We start from the raw sequence: 26,349 nt of genomic DNA on the forward strand, positions 1-26,349 counted from the left end.
TCAAGACATGAATTTTAGCTACTTAATTAACTATGTGAGTTCCAAAAAATTTAATGATCAGGTTCAGTTGTCTGGTGAGGACTTTGGTCAAAACAATGTCTTGAGTTTCCTTCAGGGGATTGCTGGGGCCTCAAGCTCCACACCTCTCCACACATAACCCTCCAATCCAGTTTGTGAGAAGTGATGATACAATTAACATGGTATTAGTTAACTTCACAGACACAGTTTAGAATTAAAGTCCCATACAAATTATAATAGCACTGCCTTCACACACTTCCCTGATAGACTAAGTTTTAACTCTTTACTTCACCTCAAACTTCATTTTTGTGTTTTTTCAAAAAATATTTCTCCAATATAAACCTTTGCCACAATAAGCACTGACATTGTTTCTAACAGCTTCTCTTGACCCTATTTGACTAGAAATGTTAAAGACTAGCAAAACTTTTCTGCTTCCAAAATGGGGTCAGGGATGGGGAGAATTAGATTATAGGTTACTCTCTGTGGTCCCTTTCATTTCAAAGGGTTTATGGTTCTACGGACTGGTCAAATGCCAGAGAGGAAGAAGGCAGTGCAGTTTATAGTCTGACTGAGGGAGAGAGTCAATAAACTGAACGTGTCAGGAACTAGCTAGATTTCCAAAGAAGGGAGCTGTGTCAAAGTCCCTTTTCTATTTCTTGACACATGTCTGTGGTCCATGGTTAAGGCTTGTATGCAAATCTCAAGAAAGAAGGCAGACAAAATATAAAGATGTTCTTGAGATGCACAAGGGTAAAAGGAGAAACGACCAAGCTAGGGCAGGAAGGAAAGGTATTCGTCACAGCCAACTGCGTACTTTTTGGAATACTATGAGGCAGGACACTGTGTCACCAAGGCAGTTCAGAAAGTGGACAGAAGTAAATAAAACAAGGACAACAACAGTGGTAACAACTAACCTGGCATTTAGAATGAGACCACATTTTTTCTTTAGCTCCGTGATTTATAAGCTGCGTGATTTCAGTTGTACCTCATATGGTGCTTTTGAGGGCAAAAGGAGCTAAGTTGTGTAAAGCACCATGTCCAACGTCTGACAAACAGTAGATACTCAATATATTGTAGCGACTGTCATTACAACAGCTACTACTGCTCGGACTATGACTGGAGGCCTGGGAGCTGCTGTCCTAGCTAGCTAGTGGTCCAGGCACCAGTCCGTTACCTGCTATTACCCTACAAAGCTGTAGGATCAGAGGGACTGCTACCGCAACACTCACTCGCAATCTAGAATGCTACTGCTTAAAAGTGGACACACTTTGCAGTAATTTACCCTAACTAAAACAGTATCAGTCATACAAATTCCTTGACACAAAGAGGAATTCGTTGCTGCATTGCAATGGAATGAAATCATGGATGTTAGGAGGTATTATTTGCTCTATTCCAGATATATATGAGTATTTCACGCATGTTAATTAAAAGGAGTTGAATTTCTCATCTTGGATGTATTGCAAACAAGAAGGAGAATTAGGTACAATGGGAACACTCTTCTGTGTGAAGCCTGAAAACAATTACATATTGAAACTATGTTTTACAAAACATTTTTTTTTTAAACAGGTCACACTGGTGCCGTCTACTTTACAATTCAAAATTAACATTGCGCAGTGTGACCCGAGAAAAGACCACAGTCCCTTACTAGCAGTTTTCACATGTCTTAAAGAAGAATCTACTTATTGTTTGATTCACTATCCCTCTATCCACTGTAACTAGGAAGAAATGGGTTAGATTTTAAGCAAGAGAGATTCGAATTAGATATAAATAAAATGTCTTAACTGTGTGGATTGTAAAACATCAGGGCTGTTTGCTGTAAGAAAGTTTCAGAAGCTGCAGTCCCAATGTGCACATATTCTAGTTTTTACTTTTCTAATTTCTTGTTCTCCCTCATGTGTGGTAGAAAAATAAGATTTGCAGTTGACTCTGGCATAAGTTTTTTTTTTAACATTTTATTTATTTTTATTATTATGTTATGTTAATCACCATACATTACATCATTAGTTTTTGATGTAGTGTTCCATGATTCATTGTTTGTACAACACCCAAGGCTCCACGCAGAACGTGCCCTCTTTACTACCCATCACCAGGCTAACCCATCCCCCCACCTCCCTGGCATAAGTCTTTAAGACTGAGATATGAGGGGATAAAATGTCTTCGACATTCAAATCCATTAATAACAGCTTTTGCCCGGCAGGTGGCAGTGTGATTAAATGGGGCAGGGCTCTACGTGGTGGACGTCTGGTGCGAGACTGGCTGGAGTTCTTCCATATTGGCCTCCTTTCTGATCTTCCTTCCAACTTCTCTAGCCACACTTCCTCAGTTCTTATCCAGAATGTTTTCTTTCTATTCTTTTTCTAACTTTTATTCTGAAGAACAGTTTAGCTTAGCTTCCCCAATTCACATCTTCACCCATCATCCCCCAGAATGCTCCTAGGAGAGACAATTCCCTTAAAAGGCTGAGGGTGAATAATAAATACATATAGTTGATATTTCCCTGTTAAGAGAAACTGAACTAAGAGACTGCATACGTGGGTTCTGGCTTCTCCCTATTCTCCATTCTTTTGAAAGACTTCCTATTTTATGCTAAACTTGACCACGGAGCAAGACATTTTGAGAGGCATCGACACAGCCTCCCGTTAGTTCACATGGTTACACTTAATAGTACCTTACCCAGGCTCACTGTCTTCGGCCCCTCTAATATCCCAGTCCTTTCTGTGGGCCCTGATCCCTGGAGAGATTTGGTGCTTTTGGCTAGAATATACCATACTTCCACTATCCATTTTCTAATACACCTTTTTTTTTTTTAAACACTTTATTTATTTATTTAAGAGAGAGAGAATGAGATAGAGAGCACGAGAGGGAAGAGGGTCAGAGGGAGAAGCAGACTCCCTGCCGAGCAGGGAGACCGATGTGGGACTCAATCCCAGGACTCCAGGATCATGACCTGAGCCGAAGGCAGTCTCTTAACCAACTGAGCCACCCAGGCGCCCCATTTTCTAATAAATCTTAAACCTCAGTTTCATCTCTTGAGAAGCTGGATAATCTCTGGAAGGGCTCCTAAGAAAATCTATGTTGGCTTTTAACTAAGACTGTACTTTCTCTGTGACTACATTCCTCACCAACCTAGTTAATAGCCCCCAGGTCCCATTCTTGATATCTTCATCCAGGCTTTAACAATTCGATATGTTTAGTATTAGTATTATTCAGAACTCTTATACATAGCTCTCAGGTATCTTTTCCTAAGGAAAATCTCCTTGAAGACCTCATTAACATTCTTCCTTCTCAGCTTCATCTTAGAATCTACCTTTCTCATCTTGCTAATGACAGTTGTGTGGACACACAACTAACCACTCCTATGGTGGTTGATTATGAATGATTACATTCATGTCCTCATTTCTTCTGATTTAATAAAATTTACTGTATGATTGGAATGACTGACAAAGGGACTAACAAGTGAGCTAAACTTTACCTCTCCTAAAAGGCAAATTTCACTGGTGGGGACAAAACCATGGCATGCTCCAGATCAACAGGGAGGAAAAGAGGAGAGCCAGAGATAGGAAAAAGTGTGACTGCACAGATAACCACAACTAGTTCGATTAACGTGGAGTCTAAAGAGGGCAGTGTCCCTGAAGAGAGTGTTGCATGGGGCAACATTACCGATGAACTTTATTTACCAGTGACATGACAGAAAAAGTGGGTTGAGAATCCCATTATGAAATGCCCAAACTAAAGAAACACCTTTCTTCAGAAGCATTCGCTACCAATTCAGCATTTCTTTACCAACCACCATGCTGAATTCCTGACATTCCAGCTATATAGCACATATTTAATCAATGATGATTTTCCCATCCAAAACAAGCCTAAACAACTCTTCTGTGATTTCTCCGAAATGAGAATCATCCCATAACTTTACAGTCTTCTGAGGTAGAAGTATGTGAACTGTTGTTATTTGAACTTCCCAGAAAGTTTTACTACCAGCAAGTTTATCCTGGTCCATGCTGGGGTACAGAAAACACAAATGGCTCTTCAGTGGAAGGGGAACACTAAAGAAAGTAGAACGAAAAAGGATCTTAGTAGTTTATTAGCTCTCAAACAATATTTCTTGGAACCCTAGAGCTCCTTAGAGGTATTGCAAGGACAGGGATTGGATTTGGGATGGGGAGAAAGGTGCAAATTCAGTGGTGATTTTGTTATATGTATGTTTATGTATTCTTACCTATATATTTCATAAATATATATGTTTTAACAATTTTACCTCTAGGTATCAGATATACATATAATTTTAAATCTTCCATATATACTCACTTATGTATATTAGCATTTCATTTATAAAAAGTGTTCCATTGAAAAAAGCGTATTTGAAATTCATGGATCTAGCCCACTCCCTTTATTTTACAGTGAGTGAACGTGGCTATCAAGGGACTAGGTGGCTTCTCCAGGGCCACAGCAAGTTAGAAGTAGGGTGGACAAAGGACAAAGGGCTTTTTCAGGGAATCTCAAAATTTACGACTTTAAAGATTATACATATCTGTAATCTACTCTGTGCTTCCCTAGTTATGTTTTAAATGACACTCAAGGGGGGCACCTGGGTGGCTCAGTCGTTAAGCGTCTGCCTTCGGCTCAGGTCATGATCGCTGGGTCCTGGGATCGAGCCCCGCATCGGGCTCCCTGCTCGGTGGGAAGCCTGCTTCTCCCTCTCCCACTCCCCCTGCTCGTGTTCCCTCTCTCGCTGTGTCTGTCTGTCGAATGGATAAATAAAATCTTTAAAAATAAATAAATAATAAATGATACTCAAGGGATCTTAATCACTTCTCTTAAAAGCTGTGTATCTTTAAGTCTATTATATAACAGAAGTGATACAAGCTTCAGGAAGAGGATCAGAAAAGTTTATCATATGGTCAAAACTCTGAGCCAACCTAAGCCATGTCACAGAGTATTCTGCACAGGGAGAAAGTATGCAAATTCCACTTGTTTTCCCCCTCATAAATGCTTCTAAGATAAAAGGTATAGGAAAGAAGATTCTGTACCTTTTTCAGAGCTGACTTAAAACAGTAAAAAACTTCATACAAAGTCTGAGATATAGTATTTATTTCTAAACTGAAGCCTTACAGAGCTTTCAGAGAACAAAGAAAGAACATCTATTCAAAACTGGGAGGCACTGAACTTTTGCTCTTTATTTCTCTATAATAGGGAACTTATTTGCCACCAAAAAAGAATATACTAGCCTAGAGGCTATAATTGCAGGCATCTTTCAAACAGTGGTTTTCAACACCCATCATCAGCCCTAAACTTCATAGGCTATCATACATCTAAAAAGACATCTTCCAATTTATTTCCTCAATATCTAACCAAATATTTTCCTGCATTTAGATAATATTCACAAGATGGACACTTTTACAGTCATTAAAACGATAATCGCATAGACAGCAGAGGGAGGCAACATGCTGAAGTAAAAAGAGCAGTCTCTGGAGCAGGCCCACTGGAGTTCTGATTCCAGCCTTCCCTGAAAACTGAATTGCCTTGACCAAGTTATTTCATATTTTAGGCTCATTTCCTCTTCTGCAAAATGTAGATCGACAACTCTTTCCATGTTGTTATGAAGACAAAATAAGATACTGTATGTAAAATTCTCCGCAGAGTTTTCATTCACAAAACACACCCGATAAAATGAAAGCTACAAGTATTGTTATAAGAAAAGTAGAAAAATGCCACTATGTTAAGTGAAGCAGAGCACAGAATGGTATTTACAACCACTGATTAAAATATGCAAGTTAAATTAAAAAAAATGAAAACAGTTGAGGATGGGATACTGGCAGTTATGAGTAACTTGCCCTCCAAAATATTAATCAATATTATTACATCTTTTTATTTTCAGTTATAAAACTGGTGGTTTTAGTCCACTCAGTGCTTTTCACTGGCATCTTGAGGTCAATATAAGAATTCTCAGCCAGACTGAATTTTTACCTTAGGAGAAGAGAGTCGACAGGAAAAAAAAAAAGCAATAATTTATTGATCTGAGCAGCAGTATTATTCAGAAAATCTAATCTGCTCAGTATTGAAACGCTTATTCCCCATATTTTGGACACTGAGCACACTGTTGTTTACCAGATGTGTAGACATCTACACATAAAAAGATGAGCTTGCTACTGCACATGGTATTTTTTTTTTAAGATTTTATTTATTTATTTGAGAGAGAGCGAGAGAGATCACAGAGGGAGAAGGAGAAGCAGACACGCCGCTGAGTGGAGAGCCGAATGTGGGGCTCAATCCCAGGACACTGAGATCATGACCTGAGCTGAAGGCAGATGCTTAACCGACTGAGCCACCCAGGAGCCCCTGCACATGGTAGTTCTATTTTGAACCTATTTAAACTTAAAGGTATAATACTTGCTTGAGGAAAACACTCATACAATATTGAAGTACAGTGATAAGAGAAGAGAAATTCTCCCTTACCTCCCTTCCTGTCATTTTTACCCTCACAATTAAGCAACTACTATGAAAGGCTTTGGAAGAGCCTTCAAGACTTTTTGTATATCTACAATCCTAAGTATAACTTTTACATATTTAATAATAGTAATCTGTTTCAAAATTTGCTTTATAAAACTCCAGTTATATTTCAGACAGTAGCATCTCTTTTATCCCCAGTACACATAATGAACAATCTTAAATATAACAAGTATATGCCAAATAATGAACACCTGATAGCAAAAAAGAACAAAATCCAGTTTTACAAGCCAAAATTCTCTTTATATTTATATTTGGAAAGTTAATCATTTTTTATTTAAACCGAATTACATAAGTCTTAATTAACAAAAGTATCTCTGGGATAGGTTTGTAAATGGCAAAATGCTATAATATTATAGTATTATTATAATATATAATTGCTGACTAAAATTGAATTTAAGACATGAAAAATTAAAATATTTATGGAAATGTAACTCCATCAGTGCTTTCTTATATACAATTTAAAGGTAGACTATTGTTGGCGCCTGTGTGGCTCAGTCGTTAAGCGTCTGCCTTTGGCTCAGGTCATGATCCCAGGGTCCTGGGATGTAGCCCCGCATTGGGCCCCCTGCTTGGTGGGAGGCCTGCTTCTCCCTCTCCCACTCCCCCTGCTTGTGTTCCCTCTCTCACTGTGTCTCTCTCTGTCAAATAAATAAAATCTTTAAAAAAAATAAAAAATAAAAATAAAGGTAGACTATTGTTAATGAAATGACCAGAAAGGCAAACAATGCCCCAACCAATGAGCTTGCTAATTTTATTAACTTTATGAGCATAAAAAAATACATATATTAAGTTTTTCTCAATTTCATGCATGCATATTTTTTAAAGGAAAGCTAAAGGACAAATGCCATAATCATATTCTACTAAAACCTGGCACATACTATGTACTCAATAAATACCAGCTGAATAAATAGAAATAGCCTAGTATTTATTCTTATTATATAATATTTTAAATTTCTGATACCTATAACTACAAGGAAACAAATTTCAAGATTAATTTTTACTATTTCAAAATTCATAAAATTTTAACTATAAGGCTTTTCTTCTAAGTCTATGGACTAAAAGGAAAGGTATAGGCTATCATTAGGAGTTTGTATGTAATCCCTTTTAAAAATGTGACTATATCTCACAGGGATTTAATCAGGGCTGTAAACAACAAGCTGGTATGGATTGCTTTTTCTGGTATACTGGATGGGGAGAAACAGGAAAAAATAAAGGAAAAGTAATCTGAAATGTTGGATTCTTGTAGAAGGCAGTTAGCAAACCTCCAAAGGTAGCATTTAGCTTGGAGGTGTCTGAGAGGAAAGTAGACAGTTTTGGAGAAAGCAGGCCAATGGAACAGAAAATAGATTTAGAAAAGCAAAATGAAGATGGTAAAGCCAAAAGATGGGTCCCCAAGAACAAAGTACTCAGATGTCCAGAACGAAATAAAATCATCTGAAATAGGGATTAATGGTAAATCGGGGGGTCTCTCTTGTGGGTAAGTCAACTGTTAAGAGGATGAAGTAGTCTTTGGCATTTGAAAAGGAAAGGAGGTGTAAGGTGGGGTGGGGGGGTGTGATGGAGAAGTTAGAACAGAAAAGCTGGTAAGGAGAAGACATTGTCCCACAGAGCTCTCTGGGGCCTGTAGGTGCAGAGGCACAGGGAGAAAAATGCTATTTTTTTTAATTAAGTAAATATATATATATATGCATGTATGCATCTATACACACATATATGTTTCCTCTATATACCTAATCTATAATCTGTGTAGATTTCACTATATATAACTATAAAGGTATGCATAGTATTTGAATTGATAAAAGGGATAATAAAATGTTAAACCTATAATTACAGCACTTACAACCTCAGGCCTAATGATTTAGAGGCAGCAGTGATGTACTCGAGCAGTTATGTTGTTAATAAGTCAGATATAAGATTAATAACTGGAGAGGTATCCCAGGTATGCTGTTAAATCCAGGACTCATTTAGCATAAAGAGACGAAACATCTATTTCTTACATGAAAACCATTCTGACCCCAACACTATGCAAAATATTTAAACTTAAATGGAACAATATACACATTCACAAGTTAATATTTTTTAAAATATATTTTGAACTGTTTCATTTGTTTACAGAAAATAACTTAGAGAGTTTAGAATAATAGAATAGTTGTGGATAAAAATAAACTGTCAGCCTCGGAGGAGTAAAGGATGTTAATGTTACTAGACACCTGAAATGAACGAATCATTACCCATTGAACCTGGAATTTAAAAATAAGTCTCCTGGAAGTTTAGGCAGAAAGGGAAATAGGTTGGCTAAGTACTATTTATTCAAGTATCAGATTAGTTTTTCACATAGGCGGGAGAGAAATCACAGATGAATAAAATGCACGTATTGAATAAATTCTGATTACCCATTTATTTTGGTCAGTGATTTATATTAGTTATGGTAATTAATAAAAGGATTATAAGTATTTACCAGTATTCATTATTTGGCATAAAAGAGCTGTACAAATTAATTTGCAGATGCGAGCTTTTCTTTAAATAAGCTCAAGGAGGAACTTATTGCATATAGTCTTTAAAACAATTTTTTTGCATATATTATTTTATGAGGAATCACAAGTGATATAAGAGAAAACCTGCATCTATAGTTTTTAAGACACAGAAATACTACTGAAGGGACAGTTCTTGATTCTAGGTCCCTATGAAACACTAGTACAATAATAGCAAATGATAACCCAACCACATAAATGTGGGCTGAATTCCTTACGCAATTATCATGAGTATTTGCATGTGTGTTTGACTGCTCGTATAATAATACATAATAGATTTTGCCTGCCTACTTCTATCCTCTCCCCAACCACCTGCCCTTGATCATTGCTTTTATTTCCCCTATGTGAACTCTAGTGATTTCCATTTCAAAGAGTTGAGCTTATTTTTTTATAATCAAGCACTAAGATAAACAAAGTAAGATTAACCTCTGAAAAGTACTCTGTAAATAGCTATTCTAGACACAGAAGTCACTTTATTGAGAAACTATCCCTTAAGGGCTATTTGCTTATGAGCATATCAAATCAGTATTGAGGGAAATAGTAGATTAAAATATTAGAATAAATTGAAATTAAGATACTTTTTAATAAATACTTGCTTTACTGCTGTGTTTCACAAAGTAATAAATATCAAGCACTCATTTTTACTGTATCTTTACCTATACACCTGTATTTAGGCTGAATTTATAATTTTTATAATCTTAAACAGATACTTTTCATTAGATTGAAAACATTAAAGTTACCAAAAAAATATTACCAGGGAACATTATAAATAAAATAAAACATAGAAGATGACTGAATGATAAGCAACTTCATATACACTTAGCCACATGGTTAAATTTTAGTCATATGATTAAAGATACGTAACATTATTAATTTCTCCAACATATCTGTATCTGTGCTAAAATCCAAGACATCTTCTGAACACAATGGCAAAGACTGCCAAGTACCAGCCTGCTTGCAGCAGGCAAGAAACATGAGAAAACAAGACCGGACAGTGAAAATGACAAGTTTTCATCTAAACTCCCAACATACATGCAAGTTTCTTTCCTTCCTAAAAATTACCATCAAATGAATCGCTGTAGTCCACATGGAGTTAAAAAAAGTGAGCACCCCTGTTTTTAGAACAGACAAAAATGGGCACAAAATAGACAATGAAAGTGCTCCCAATCCTGTGCTTTCCTCCAAAGCCTTAACATCACACCTAACTCTTGAACCTCATCAGCAATTACTAAAAACTCAAGTGTTACGTCAACCTTAAAAGGAAAGAAGGGGAGAAGCACGAGAGAAAAGCACATTACCAAGCTGCGTCTGTGGTCCTTAAGGAACTTGTAGATCGGGATCTTGGCTTCATAATAATGCTCATTTTGGGGGGGGGGAAAGAAAGGAAAAAAGAAAAAGAAAAAAAAAGAAAAATGTCTTCAAGTATTCTGATTAATACATTTCAGCTGTCTTTCTACAAAGATGATTTTAAATATATTCCATTTCCAAGGGAGGCTGCTTGAAGAAATCCAAATTTCCCAGGGTCCAGCTCAGGCCCCCAGTCTGGAACATAAGGAAGCTTCTAAGACACAGGAGCTCTTTTCCTCTTTCATGCTGAATTTACTCCAGCACCAGGCGGTTCGGAAGTGAACAGTTTCTTTTATGTTTTGCATTGCCAAAGGAGGAACTGAATTTTGAATCTATTCTTCATCTGGTCACAAGGGAAACACTGTGAAAGAGCCTCTTGATCTTGTCTTTGCTGCAAATCTCTCTTAAAGGCTTCCAACACTCTCCAAGTACTCAGGTAGAGTGAAAGGGAAAGAAAATGACTGCAAGTTACTGAACAACAGAGAGCTGTCAGGGAAGTTCCATTTCAGGGCGACCACAGGAAAACACTCTTCTCCGGGGAGCCAGGAAGTTAGGGAGTGAACAGAGCTCTCCACACTTCAGCTGGGCCCCGTGCTTTACCTGTGAATGCAATTTCCGCTGTGTCCCCTGCTTAGAATCTGACTCCAAGCCTTTGTGAATGAGAACTATCATTCAATCTCGCCAGGCAGAAACTATTCCTCAAGGGCTGTATGACGTCTGTAGGAAGGCAGTTCAAAACATCGCAGGGAAGTGAGAGAGGAAAAAAAAAAAAAAAACAAAACAAAACACAAAAAACAAAAAACCCAGCGCCCAGCCCCGCATTGTCAATTGCTGAAACTTACAAAGCGAAGGGGCAGACAGACCCAGCGCCAGGGACCAGGACTGTAAACCAGCCAAGCAGACAGACCTCTCCAAACTTATAAAAATGTTTCTTCCTCTGGGAAATGAGGTGTCTGTATTATTCAGGGTAAGATTCCCTGACCACCTTTATGAGGAATACACCCCTTTGCAACTGACTTGTTTCTCTTCCCTTCAACAAAAAGGTGATTTTCTCAAAGTCCCACACTGAAACTAAAATTTCTCATCAGAAGCAAAGTTGAGAGAACTTGAGGGCTTAGCAGTTGTTATTCTGAGCCTATTTAATGAAATGTCACGCTTCGAGTTTGGTTGCAGAGACGCAAACTGCCTCTTGAAAATTAAACTCTGTAGCAGACATCGCTGCATCAGATCGCGCTGGAATGCCTAAACTGAAAACTCTAATATATTACTGCTGGACAAGTGGCTACATGTACTAAGCCTGTTCCCTTGCACAATGTTTTCTAAATCTTATTTCTTTTTGAAAATCATATGCAAATTTTATTGATCTTTATATACTGAAGGCTCTGCATTTGTTAAGTCTTAACGGCCTTCAGTAAGGAATGAAGCTCTTACCATATCATCTTAACATCTCTTACTATTGTGAAGACCAATCCCTGCCATCTGAAATGAAAACTGTTCTATTATAGTAGACATAATCTACACTGATTTGAATTGCTCCTAGGAGAAGGAACATTTGACCACCCTGGCTATCCCCCTCTGAACATTTGCATAGAGGATATATATTCGTCAGGGTGTGCCAAATTGTTATTTTGCGTGTGAATTAGCGACTGAAAATAATTTAAGGATTCTGATTCTTTAAATGACATTAGTTAGTACGTTGGTTCTCTAGTCTGACGTGAACTTGGTATTTATTTAGCATTTGCAGGCAGGATGTTGGAGTGCAACTGTGACCCACCCAAAGGATTTGGAAAATTAATGTAGTAAGGCACCCCGCCAGGGACTCTGGCTGCTTACTGCAACAAAACCTCCAACTCCTTCTCTGGTCACATTTCAAGGTACCGTTGTGATTTTTGTCTCCTCTCCGTGACCCTCATGCCACTTAAGGTAAATGCTAATAAACTACTTCCCATAGCATTATTTCCTTAAGCTTTTCAGTTTTTCTATGACTGCTCAGGGATAGTCACACATTCCCAGTTCTGTCCCATGTTTAGTGCATTTCTGGCACTGTAAGGCACGTTAACCAATCACGTATTTTTAGAAATTCAAAAGGTTTGTGATACTACTCATTTTGGGGGGGGTATGGGGTTTACAGGAGGAGATTTATCTTTCATCTCCTTAGAATTTTAATGTGGGGAAAGGATGAAAGAACAGAGTGCAAGTAAGCAACTACTATTATTTACGTGAAGCACCATTCTCTTCTGTGTAAGGTCTATCAAATATCCTCTGGTTGCCATTTCAGCAAGAAAATGATAATGATCACAGAATGTAATGTCTGAATGTTGTGTGTTAAATTTTCCTGAAATAATCAGTCCTGTATTTTACCATCTCCCAGAAGGCTCTCTGTAGCAGTGAGATTACTTAGCTCACTGTCAATCCCTTGGCGTCACATACACAGAAGAGGTTAGTGCTGCCCCAGGAGCTTTTCCTTACTTACTTGCTCAATGTTCTGTGTATTCCAAGGATCTATCTCTGAAAATCCTAACCCACTTACTGGGTATCTCCTAAACACTGTATAACAGTCCTATAATGACAAACATACCATCCTTGTCCCCAAAGAAGACAAGTTGAAGTGGGGTATCTGACAATGTGCTCAACTAACCAGAACACTCAAAGCTTCTTGGATGGGTAACTCAAGGTTGTTCACAGAGAAAGAAAGATGCACAGTACCATCAGGTCTCTGAGATTTGAGTTTTTATTTTACTTTTACTTGTAATATTTAAGGTAGTGACAGATTAAAAAACTAACAGTACTCATTCAATATTACAGTGTCTTCTCCATTCTGTCAGTTTTTCACACATCCATTTCTGAAATAATGTTTTGTAAACTGACAGTTGTTGTCTGTTTTCCTCTGAAAAGCTTCTCAGAATGGAGCAGATATCGCACTGCTCCCCAAATTCCTGTTAGTAAACAAGTATATGATATTATACAGGCTGACAAAGATGTCTGAATCTAGGAAGATTGGACATTAGGAACCATACATCTCTTGTCTAAAGAGCTTTGGAGAATATGCATTTGATCCAGAAGCTGCTATTTTTTCTAGCATTCACCTGATGTATTCAATTATATAATGTTATATAGACTTCTATATGTCTCTTGTCACCACAACTTTTCAATGGACCTGAGATGTATAAATTCCTTTGGGTCATTTATCCTTATGTATTTTTGTTGAATTAAACCACTATGTAATACAATGTTTCCTAAACTTCAGTCATTTGGACATGATTTCCACAAGTTTTGCCATATTGGCACACAATCTATACGATTACTTACTTGATATTTTTCTTCACTGACTCAATTTTTAACTTAAATAACATAGATTTAAAAGGTAACCTTATACTTATTTGGTAAATGTGTTTGATATGTTGGTTATTCCCAGCCCCATGACCCAAGTATTAATAGAAAAAAAAAAAAAAAGAGTCCAAATACCACCTAAAATCTCTCCCATATCTAATAGGGTCTGTAATGCTCATGTGGAAAACACCAATTGCATACAAGTAAATTAGATGCACCTTAAAATATGATTTCCCCTTCTCTTATCATTTAATGGTGAGCATGACTTATGAGACTAATGTCACTTACCAAGTGCTAAGAACTAAATATGAAGCAGTAACTGGAACCAATTAAATGAGGTGTTAAGGAATGATTCTGCCATACAATGCAAGTTTTCTCAGATATTACTTTGAAATACTCTGCCCATTTTGAAATCTTCTGTTTTCTGAGTCAACTCTTATTTTCAGATTACAGTAGATACTCTACACTTTCCAATCTGTCATGGGCAAATTTTTGAGAACCACATTATGAACGAACAGAACATTCAAGCCTGTCAAATGGGCTTAAATTCAGCACTGCAGATATGTCTAGTAACATTTTGGGAAAAATGACCACGGAGCTGCAGTTTTTAAAAAGTTTCCTGGTATTCTATATTGTACTCTAACATTCGTAAGAACAAGTCACTTTGAAGTCTTATATTATTTCCTCATTATTGAGAAATAATGTGGTATTTTTCTTATCTGGAGGGGAATTTGGGGCAGATTCAAGCAGTTTCTCATCTTATTACACTCACTAAGTAAACAGTTGGATTCAAAGACTTTCTTATATGTGTGAACCTCCTTGGAGCTAAATTCCTTCATTCCTGAGGAAAAGCCCAGAGTATTATATTTTGAAGGCTTCTGACCTTCAGATTTTCTACCTCTTTTGTAAAACATTAGGTTAGAATCATAATCATCATGTTTTTATGTCCCACATATACTAATTTTGCTTTTGTTGTCATATCCAAAGAAATCATCACCAAGACCAACGTTAAGGAGTTTTCCCCCTGTTTTCTTCTAGGAGTTTCTTATAGTTTCGAGCCTCATATTTAAGTCTTCAATTCATGTTGGGTTAATTTTTTTTTAATTTTATTTTATCATGTTATGTTAATCACCATACATTACATCATTAGTTTTTGATGTAGTGTTCCATGATTCATTGTTTGCGTATAACACACAGTGCTCCATTCAATACGTGCCCTCTTTAATACCCATCACCAGGCTAACCCACCCCCCCAACCCCCTCCCATTTAGAACCCTCAGTTTGTTTCTCGGAGTCCATAGTCTCACATGGTTCATCTCCCCCTCCAATTTCCCACCTTCATTTATCCCTTCCTACTATCTTTTTTTTTCTTTTTTTTAACATATAATGTATTATTTGTTTCAGAGGTACAGGTCTGTGATTCACCAGTCTTACACAATTCACAGCGCTCACCATAGCACATACCCTCCCAATGTCTATCACCCAGCCACCCCATCCCTCCCACCCCCTACCACTCCAGCAACCCTCAGTTTGTTTCCTGAGATTAAGAATTCCTCATATCAGTGAGATCATAGGATACATGTCTTTCTCTGATTGACTTATTTTGCTTAGCATAATACCCTCTAGTTCCAACCACGTCGTTGCAAATGGCAAGATTTTAGGGTTTTTTTGATGGCTGCATAATATTCCAGTGTGTGTGTGTGTGTGTGTGTGTGTGTGTGTGTGTGTGTGTGTGTGTGTGTGTACCACATCTTCTTCAACCATTCATCTGTTGATGGACATCTAGGCTCTTTCCATAGTTTGGTTATTGTGGACATTGCTGCTGTAAACAGCGGGGTGCATGTACCCCTTTGGATCCCTATATTTGTATCTTTGGGGTAAATACAGTAGTGCAATTGCTGGGTCATATGGTAGCTGTATTTTCAACTTTTTGAGGAACCTCCATACTGTTTTCCAGAGTGGCTGCACCAGCTTGCATTCCCACCAACAGTGTAGGAGGGTTCCCCTTTCTCTGCATCTCCGCCAACATCTGTTGTTTCCTGAATTGTTAATTTTAGCCATTCTGACGGGTGTGAGGTGGTATCTCATTGAGGTTTTGATTTGGATTTCCCTGATGCCGAGCGATGTTGAGCACTTTTTCATGTGTCTGTTGGCCATTTGGATGTCTTCTTTGGAAAAATGTCTGTTCATGTCTTCTGTCCATTTCTTGATTGGATCATTTGTCTTTTGGTTTTGTCGACTGTTTCCTTTTGCTGTGCAAAAGCTTTTCATCTTGATGAAGTCCCAATAGTTCATTTTTGCCCTCGCTTCCCTTGCCTTTGGCGATGTTTCTAGGAAGAAGTTGCTGCGGCTGAGGTGGAAGAGGCTGCTGCCTGTGTTCTCCTCTAGGATTTTGATGGACTCCTGTCTCACATTTAGGTCTTTCATCCATTTTGAGTCTATTTTTGTGTGTGGTGTAAGGAAATGGTTCAGTTTCATTCTTCTGCATGTGGCTGTCCAATTTTCCCAACGCCATTTGTTGAAGAGACTGTCTTTTTTCCGTTGGACAATTTTTCTTGCTTGGTCGAAGATTTGTTGACCATAGAGTTGAGGGTCCATTTCTGGGCTCTCTATTCTGTTCCATTGATCTATGTGTCTGTTTTTGTGCCAGTACCATACTCTCTTGATGATGACAGCTTTGTAATAGAGCTTGAAGTCCGGATTTGTGATGCCACCAGCTTTGCTTTTCTTTTTCAACATTCTTCTGGCTATTCGGGGTCTTTTCTGGTTCCATACAAATTTTAGGATTATTTGTTCCATTTCTTTGAAAAAAGTGGATGGCGATTGCATTACATGTGTAGATTGCTCTAGGTAGTATTGACATCATCACAATATTTGTTCTTCCAAAAGCCATCTATGAAAAACCCACAATGAATATCATTCTCAATGGGGAAACACTGAGAACTTTTCCCCTAAGGTCAGGAACACGGCAGGGATGTCCACTATCACCACTCCTATTCAACATAGTTCTAGAAGTCCTAGCCACAGAAATCAGACAACAAAAAGAAATGAAAGGCATCTGAATTGGCGAAGAAGTCAAACTCTTACTCTTTGCAGATGCTATGATACTTTATGTGGAAAACCCAAAAGACTCCACCCCAAAACTGCTAGAACTCATACAAGAATTCAGTAAGGTGGTAGGATATAAAATCAATGCACAGAAATCAGTCGCATTACTATACACCAACAACAAGACAGAAGAAAGAGAAATTAAGGAGTTGATCCCACTTACAGTTGCACCCAAAACCATAAGATACCTAGGAATAAATCTAACCAAAGAGGCAAAGAATCTCTACTCAGAAAACTATAAAATACTCATGTTGAGTTAATTTTTGTGAGTGATATAAGATGGGGATCCACTTTCATTCTTTTTCATGTGGACATCCAGTTTTCCCAACACTATTTATTGATGAGATCATCCTTGCCCTATTGTATGTTCTTGGCTCCCTTGTTGGAAATTAACTGACCATAGATGGCACAGCTTTACTTCTGGACTTTTTGTCCTATTTCGTTGATCTATAAGTCTTGTTTTCATGTCAGTACTAGAGCTTTGGGTTTGGGTTACTAGAGCTTTGTAATATGGTTTGAAATCAGGAAGTATGATGCCTCCAGCTTTATCCTTTCTCAAGATTGCCCTGGCTATTTATGGTCATGGTCCTTCACGGTCACATGACTTTTAAGATTTTTTTTTTCTATTTTTGTGAAAAATGCCATTGGGATTTTGATAGGAATTGCAATGAATCTTTACATCAAACTAAAAAGTTTCTTCACAAACGAAACCATCAAAAAAATTCTTTTTGGTTCTGTACCCAATTCTAACATGTATATGTGTCTGCGGGGAAGTGGGCTTCCTCACACCAACAAAGCAATTATTTGACACCAGTAGAGTGTCCCAGAATTCAAATCAATTCTGACCACTATCTACTCAAGGCATCAGATTCCAGAGGTTAAGGGCACAGTCCCATAAGAATGCACTCTCTCCCCTTCAGATGCCAGTCACAAGCCTGAGTTGTTAACATGTTTTTCTGAACAGCCAGCTAGAGATTGGCAGTTCCCACAACCCCTTCCTTGGAATCAGTTGTTACCTGTACTTCTGACCAAGTGGCTATAAATCAGAGATTACCCCCCTTTGATCCCCTCCTTGCGTTCGATTAATTTGCTATTTGCTAGAGTGTCTCCCAGAACTTATGAAACTTATTTACTAAATTATCAATTTATTATAAAAGGATAATTAAGGAACAGCCAGCCAGATGGAAGAGGTGCACAGGGCAAAGTATGGGAAAAGGGTGCAGAGCTTCCTGGTTCTCTTCCCTTTATAGCCACTCTGCCCCCATCTCCACATGTTCACCAACCTAGAAGCTCTCTGAACCCAATCCTTTTGGGTTTTTATGGAGACTTCATTACATAAGCAGGATTGATTAAATCACTGATCATTGGTCACTGATTCAACCTTCAGCCCTTCTCCCCTCCCCAGAGGTCATGGTCTTTGACCATGGTTGGGTGGGGCTGAAAGTTCTAACCCTTTTATCAAGGCTGGTTCCCCTGGCAACCAGTCCCCAGCCTTGGGTGACCTAGGGGGTTTCCCAAAGTCACCTTATTAGCATAACATAGGATACTTTTATCATTATTATCACAGGAAATTCAAGGGTTCTAGGAGCTGAGAGCCCGTAACCAGTGGATTAAGACTAAGTATATATGAAAAATACATTTTGTTCATCTGAATAACTAAATATATATTTCTCACAAATCACAATATCACAAATATCAAAAGGCAACCTATGGAATAGAAGACACTTTTTTGCAAACCACATATCTGAGAAGGGATTAATATCCAAAGTGTATAAGGAATTCATACACCTTAATAGCAAAAAAATCCAAATAATACAATTAAAACATAGGCAAAGGACCTGAGTACACATTTTTCCAAGATGTACGAACGACAAATAGGTATATGAAAAGGTGTTCAATATCACTAATCATTATAGTAATGCAAATCAAAACCACAATAAGATATCAGTTCACATATATTAGGACAGCTTTTATCAAAAAGACTAGAGATTAGTGCTTGCAAAGGTATGGAGAAAAGGGAACCCTTGTGCACTGGTGGAGGGAATGTAAACTGGTGCAGCCACGTGGAAAACAGTATGGAGGTTCCTCAAAAAATTAAAAATAGAGCTTACATATGAGCCAGCAATCCCACTACTGATTCTATATCCAAAAATAAATAAATAATTAAAATCAGTATCTCAAAGGATATCTGCACTCCCATGTTCACTGCAGCATTATTCACAATACCCAAGATATGGAAACAACCTCAGTGTTAGTGGATGGATGAGTGGATAAAGATGAGGTGTGTATGTATATACATATATGTATCATATATAAATATAAGTATATATCATATATATGTATATTCATGTATGTATCATATATAACAATAATATCCCATTATATATGTATATACATGCATGTTTATATATATGTGTGTGTATGTGTACGTATATATAACAGAATATTATTCAGCCATGAGAAAGAAGGAAATCATGTCATTTGTGACAACATATATATGGAGTCTAAAAGAAAAAAAGAGAAGTCAAACTGTTAGAAACGGGAAGTTGAATGGTGGTACCAGGAACTGGGGGTATGTGGGAAATTGTGGGATGCTGGTCAAAGCATACAAGACTTCAGGTTCCTGCAGATCTAATGAACAATATGGTGACTTTGGTTAATCCTGTACTGGATATTTGCAATTTGCTAAGACAGTAGATCGTAAGCATTTTAACCCCCGCCCCCAGTGGTTAGCTATGTGAGGTGATGGATGTGTTAATTACCCTGACTGTGATAATCACTTCATAATGTATTTGTGTATCAAAAATCATCACATTATACACTTCAATTTAAATATATAAAATTTTATTCATGATTTATACTTCAAGACAGCTGGGGGAAAAAGGAGAAGAATTGACATTTTACTTGACATAATATCAAGAAATTAAACTTCTAACAGAATAAAATAAAATGTAAACAGAGTACAAAACAATGACACACAAAAAATGTATATAAAAAAGAGAATCATCAAAGCCAAAGCTGGTTCCTTGTAAAGAATAAGAAATTGACACACGCCTAGCAATTCTGATCAAGAACTAAATTGAGAAAGCACAAATTATCAGTATCAATTCCTACAGACATAAAAAATAACAAAACTATATTATGAACAAGTTTATGCCAATGAATTTGAAAATTTAAGCAACATGACCAAATTCCTTAAAAATTGAAAAAAGAAACGAAACAGATGAAAAGAGGGGAAGGGAAGGAAAAATAAAATAAGATGAAAATAAAGAGGGAGGCAAACCATAAGAGGCGCTGAACTCTAGGAAACAAAAGGAAGGTTGCCGGTGGGGAGGTGAGTTGGGGAAGGGATAATTGGGTGATGGGCATTAGGAGGGCACTTGATGTAATGAGCACTGGGTGCTATCACTAAGTTCTACTCCCGAAAATAATAATACAGTATAGGTTAACTAAATTGAATTTAAATAAAGAATTAAAGAAAACTGAGAAGACATAGAAAAACTAATCATTCTGCACTGATTAGATATTAAATCTGTATTTAAAAATTAATTAAGAATAATAAAGCTTTCCTCCTGAGGCAAGGGAAACAAAATACATTTTAAAAAAGAATAAAGCTTTCATACACAAAAATAATAATAATCACTATTATTTATTAATCGCCTGCTAAGTATATTAGATATACTTTATTATTTATTCATAACAACACCCCTACAAGTTAGGTGTTATAATACTAATTTTATGAATAAAGAAAAGTAGTGATTTGTTCAAGTCCCATCACTGGTGGCAGAAAAAGTATTTGTATCCAGATGTATCTGGTGTGTGTGTGTGTGTGTGTGTGTGTGTGTGTGTGTTTGTGTGTGTGCGTGCGCGTGCATGCATATGCATGATGGAAGAAGGTGGGAGATTAAAAATTGCTACTATGTTATTTGGAATTGTTTTTAAGCCACCTATCCCCTTCAGCTGGACAGTGGCAATGAAGAAAGATCCATTAAAAATGGTGTGTAAGTTACAGGTATAACAACAAACATATCTAATAGCCAGCAAACTTGCGAGTTTTAAAGATATCCAGGATTAAACAATCTAGCTCACTGTCCTTGTTTCTAATTTTTAGGTTCATTTTTTAGGCTATGATGAAGGTATATATAACACTATCGCAAGTCTGTTAGCCATAAAACGTGATAAGGTCTTCAGACATACTCATAACATGGGTAGTGGTGGTTTGCTGTTACCTACACAATAGATGGCATTTTGATGCCTCATTAGATAAAACCGGCTAACAAATGATCATTTTAAAAGGTAACAATATGTGAGACCTCTGATAACGTATGGACTTCAACATTTGTCAACAAATTACATTTTCTACTAAAAAGGCAGAAAAGCACTTTTTAAAAATGAATCCAACTTTTCTGCACGGGATCAGTAATGTGGACACGAAATGCATTTTGTGACTGACTTCCAGAACTTTGCACTAATTCAAAATATTGGGTAAAGAAACCACTGCAGGGATCAAATAAATGATCTAACCCAAAATTTCATAAGTGATGTTGTATTTCCTTTCTATTCTATCTCTTCTTCTCTTCCCCTGTTACTCTTCAGGTTCTTTCTGATTCTCAAATGCATCTTTGCAAATTTAACCTCACTTTTAACTAAACATTTGAATATTATTCAAGAAACGGATGCAAATAGACCACCAAAGTGGTAAGAGCAGGATCCTCAAATTCCTGCATTGATCCTTGACCCCAGTTGATAAATGGAGGTGGGCCCTCGAAAGGTGAAGGGAAGCTCTGGGTGCGCAGGTGGGGCTTGTGCCCTGGGAGCTTTACTACAGCACACTCAGGTGCCCAGCAAGCATTCTATCTGGGCAGCCCAGATATCACTGGATGATTCCTTCCTCTGGGGTAGCTTGGCTTTTTTTAGAGATGGATGCAGATCTGCTTGCTCACATTCTGGTGCGGGCAGAGAAGGGAGCAGAGATCTTGCCAATCAGTTTGCAGATGGTCATTTAATTATCCCCTTTTCTCCCCTCTGCCAATTATTCCAGAATATGTCTTTTGTTGGGAGGGATGTGAGGTATAGTGACTATACTGAGAAAGAGTGAGGGCTGGTTGATAAGTATATGTTATACACACTTTTATCCACTCCCTATTTTCAGAGCTCACTCATCTTCCAAAGAACTTTCTGGGGTCCTGGGGGCAGCTCAGCTTACTTGTCTTCAGTATTTTACCCTTATTTGGTTAAATCATTGGCCACTTCTCTATCCACTTCTGTCTTTACTCATCATGGCTTGAAGTTACAGAGAGCTCCTAGTTTCCTCAAATATGGGATCTACCTTTTTGTTTCTTGCACTAATTATTGATTTGGGGGATTTTTTTAAAAAGATTTTATTTATTTGACAGAGAGAGCACAAGCAGAGGGAGAGAGAGGGAGAAGCAGGCTCCCTGCTGAGCAAGGAGCCTGATGTGGGACTCGATCCCAGGACCCTGGGATCATGACCCGGGCCGAAGGCAGCCGCTTAACCGACTGAGCCACCCAGGAGTCCCAATTTGGGGGATGTTTTTAGCGAAAAATGGAGCAGGGAGGTCTTTTATCCACCATTTGAAAGCTAAAAATCTATATATTTCACTTTAAAATAAAGGAATTGGCTGTATCTATCAAAGCCCAAGTATTAAAAATTCTTTTTATCAAGTGACTAAATATATTTTGGTTCTCTATAAGTATGTGTCAAGATTATTTTTTGTTGTAAAATATATATAACATAAGATTTACCATTTTAATCCTTTTTAATGTACGGTTCAATGGCATTAAGCACATTCACATTTGCTGTGTAACCGAAGTCACCATCCATCTCCAGATCTTTCTCATTTCACCAAACTGAAACTCTGTACCCATTAAACAATAACTCTCTACTCCCCACGCCCCCAGCCTCTGACAACCACCATTCTACTTTCTGTCTCTGTAAATTTGACTCCTCTAGATACCTCATGTAAGTGGAATCAAGAAGATTAAAGTTTAATGGTAGATTTAAAATCTGATAGCAAGTCTTGTTCTAGATGTCTCATTCTTAAAGAGAAAAAGCATTAGAAAGAAAAGGTTTAAGACAGCAGCAATTCTCACCTCAAGAAATCAATGTACTTGCTTTATTCAGCACTGATTCTTTATAAAATATTGCTGGCTATTATATAGACACAGACAAAACCAAGAACAAAAATATTGGCCTTGACCAACATCTGGTGTGTTTTCTTTTAAATCATCTCTTTATCTGTTATTTTGTTTCAATGTATACAAACGTCATCAGTGCATATCCAGACTAGTCATGTCAAAACTTTGGTTCTGAGGGGCGCCTGGGTGGCTCAGTCAGTTATGCATCTGCCTTCAGCTCAGGCCATGATCCCGGGGTCCTGGGACGGAGCCCCGAGTTGCTTCTCCCTCTCACTCTGCCCCTCCCGCGCATGAGCTCTTGCTCCGTCTCTCTCAAATGAATAAATAAAAAATCTTAAAAAAAAAACAACCAGAAACTTTAGTTCCAATTTCAAATTTATAATAGCCCCAATGTTAAATGAAGTGGTTCCTAACTATACGTAACCCAAGAATTAAAGTAATATTCTAAAATTAAATTGTATTGATAAAAATCATTTTTAGAAGATTTTTTGAAAGAGACAAAACAACTGGAAAAATCACATTGCCACATTACCTCTTTGTAATATTGTGAAGCGAATGGAGGTATTCATTAAAGTAGGGTTTGGAAAATAGTCTGTCAGAAACGTGTGCACACAGAATGTGCTCTAATGATAATTTAATGACTGATGCAAGAGACAATGCCAAAAATGGATTAGAAAGGAAACTTTCATTGGGCCCATTTAATTTACATTTATGTGATAACATTTTCTCCTGCCCATGTTAAAAGTAATGGTAAAATAATCCAGGCAACACAAGCAATTTCTCCTTGACCACATTACAAATAAGTTCTATTTAATATGAAAGATCTGCTCTTTGAGATAATGTCTATTAATTATGGAGGGCATATAGGATCAAGTTAAATAGTGACCTCTGGCATCAGGCTGCGTGCATGCAAATCCAAGTTCCACTAATGACTAGTTGTTTGACCTTGAACAAGTTACGTAGCCTATCCAAGCCCTAGTTTCCTCCACTATAAATGGAGAAAAAATAGGACTTTGTGAGGATTAAATGAGACACGGAAAACCTTGGCAAAGTGTTTGGCATATATTAAAGGCTCAATAAATAATACGTATTATTAAAGATAAATTTTAAAAGAGTTCAGTGAGTATGGAGGAAAGCAGTTTTACAAGTGAGAAGTATGTGATACTATAATACTTTGATTTAAAAAAATTATTTTGTGTTTTCATCTTAGTTTTGACCCAGACCCCCTGACTCCCTCTACACAATAGATTGTAAATAGTTTTCCCCACCCCGCCTCGGTCTCAGACTTTGAAGGGTTAGTGTCTGCATTGTCTCTGGGTTATTTTTCAAAGACACAAGACTTAAAATGTTAAATTCCCTGCTTACAAACCTTCAGGAGCTTCCCATTCCTTATAAAATCGACGGCAACCTTCTCTTTGTGTTAAAATAAAACTTATACCATTTGGATGCAATTTATCATTGAGTCTGGCCTAATTTTTCATAACCTAGCATGGCAGCCACATAACAGAGCATGCCTTGCTCCAAATCTGCCTGGGCTGTTTCTCCTGCCTGGGAAGTGCTGCACATTCTTCTCCCTTCTCTGCAAGCAAATGTCCTACCTCTCCTTCAAGGTCTAGCACAAGTAGTAGTAAAGGCCACTTAAGTCCAAGGCAAACTTAGAAATTCTGTCTCCTTGGCTTCATTCAATCTATGAACATCTTGGGTTAATTTTGATGATGATGATGATAATGATGATGGTGATGATGATGATGATATTCTGGAAATTATAGGGACATTGGAGTTCCTTAGTCACTGCTGAGCCACTGTTTTGACTGTGTTACCTTCAAAAACAACTTAATCTCAATTAATGCTCAACACCTTCTATAAAATGGGACAATACAAGCACCTACCTTCTTCCAGGGTGGTTTTAGGATGAATGAGAAAACATATTGGTTTATCTGCACTCCCGTGCTGTCACTTTCAGATCTTTGCACATGCTTCTCTGGCAGCATTATGCTTCTTCCCTTTTCCTCTCTTTTTTTGGTCAGGAATTAACTCAGGGGTCAACTCCTCTAGTTTCACTGCTTTGCAGTTTGAATGAGGTGTCCTGGGCCCCGCAAATCTCTAGATTCTGATGCTAATTCCAACCAGGGTGCTGGTGAACACTCAAGTGTGAGCTTCTCATTTGGCTAAGGGGACGGCATCATGGCTTTGCATGCACGTGTTCCCAGGGTCTGGCCCCGAAGAGACACGTGGGCCTCCACAATATGTGAGTTCCCTGAAAACAGGGAATGGGGTTTATTCACCTTTGTATTCACAGTACCTAGCATAATATCTGGCTCACAGGGTGTTTGCTTAACAGAATAAATCTTCAGTCAACAGTGGCAAAGAAGCGTTTTACAGATTTTCTTCCTGTGCCCTTTTGTGGGATTTGCTTCATGGCTGGAATTTCAAAAATTGAGTCTTGTCTGTTTTCTTTTTCATAAGCCTCTATCCCTGAAAGCTACTCTTGACACCTTCTTTGCCAAAACAGAGTTCTCATATCCTTACGATAAAAATTTTCTCCCAAAGAAAAAGGAACACGGTAAGAAATACACTGGGAAAAGTCATAGGCAAGCACTGAATGGACCCGAGCATCACTGTTAAGGAGAGAAGGTTCTTTCCTAAAATTTAGGAAAAACAGCCTTAATCTAGAGAAAATATTAGGTAATGTACTGTTCAACCCAGAGATATTTGAATTCTCCTAGGGACCTTTTGGAAGCTCAGTTCAAAGGAATGACTTTTCCAGGAAGAGTTTCCCCACATCTGGCAAGAAAATGCTTGTGGCATCCTATAAAATCTGCCCAATTCAGGCTACCTGCCAGCCTACGAATGAGATGGCTGTGCCTCTGAGGGGGACAGCTACATTCCGGCCAGTGCTCTGAAAACCTGTTTGGAGTCACTGAGTGTTTTACACGTGTTAGCACATTCACTTCTACGCTAATCATGTGAAGCCTTTATCTACTCATTTATCAGATGATGGAACTCAAGTACAAAGAGAGTGCTTGCCCAGCTACTTGAGTGGGAGAACCAGACCAGAGAGAACTCAGGGTTTCTGACTCCAGAGGAAGGAATCTGAAAACGATAGGCTCATCACGTTCCGGGCACAAGGTAAGAGGCTCTGCACACACGTCATGTCATTTAATTTTTAAAATAGACTCATGAAATAGGTACTATAATTTCCTCAGTTGAGGAAGCTGAGGTTCCGACGAAGTTAGGTAACATGCTCAGGGCTTCAAGTTGGGACTTAGATTTGTCTTTTATAAGAGCCAAACATCATTTGGGGAAAAAGAGGACCTCAAGAACTAAACAGCATCTCAAAAAGAGA

The 26,349-nt window shown here is 37.8% G+C and overlaps 1 protein-coding gene and 1 long non-coding RNA gene across 13 annotated transcripts in view; one reads left to right on the forward strand and one right to left on the reverse strand.

Annotated features, from left to right (window-relative positions):
- PDE4D (phosphodiesterase 4D) overlaps positions 1-26,349 on the reverse strand; it is a 1,508,086-nt gene that overhangs the window by 275,886 nt on the left and 1,205,851 nt on the right. Inside the window, exon 1 of one of the 12 annotated variants that reach the window (XM_027605105.2) lies at positions 10,358-11,433. The exons of the other annotated variants lie outside the window; for them this stretch is intronic. Coding sequence (XP_027460906.1) covers positions 10,358-10,422 — 65 coding nt within the window. The 5' untranslated portion in view covers positions 10,423-11,433. Of the gene's footprint in view, positions 1-10,357; positions 11,434-26,349 lie in introns of those variants that run through there. 12 annotated transcript variants of the gene reach the window in all.
- LOC113928874 overlaps positions 1-26,349 on the forward strand; it is a 70,706-nt gene that overhangs the window by 40,129 nt on the left and 4,228 nt on the right. Inside the window, exon 2 of the long non-coding RNA XR_003521990.1 lies at positions 25,998-26,132. This is a non-coding gene — a long non-coding RNA (uncharacterized LOC113928874). The remainder of the gene's footprint in view (positions 1-25,997; positions 26,133-26,349) is intronic.

The sequence above is a fragment of the Zalophus californianus genome, chromosome 5, assembly GCF_009762305.2.
Source record: "Zalophus californianus isolate mZalCal1 chromosome 5, mZalCal1.pri.v2, whole genome shotgun sequence".
Classification (NCBI taxonomy): Eukaryota; Metazoa; Chordata; class Mammalia; order Carnivora; family Otariidae; genus Zalophus; species Zalophus californianus.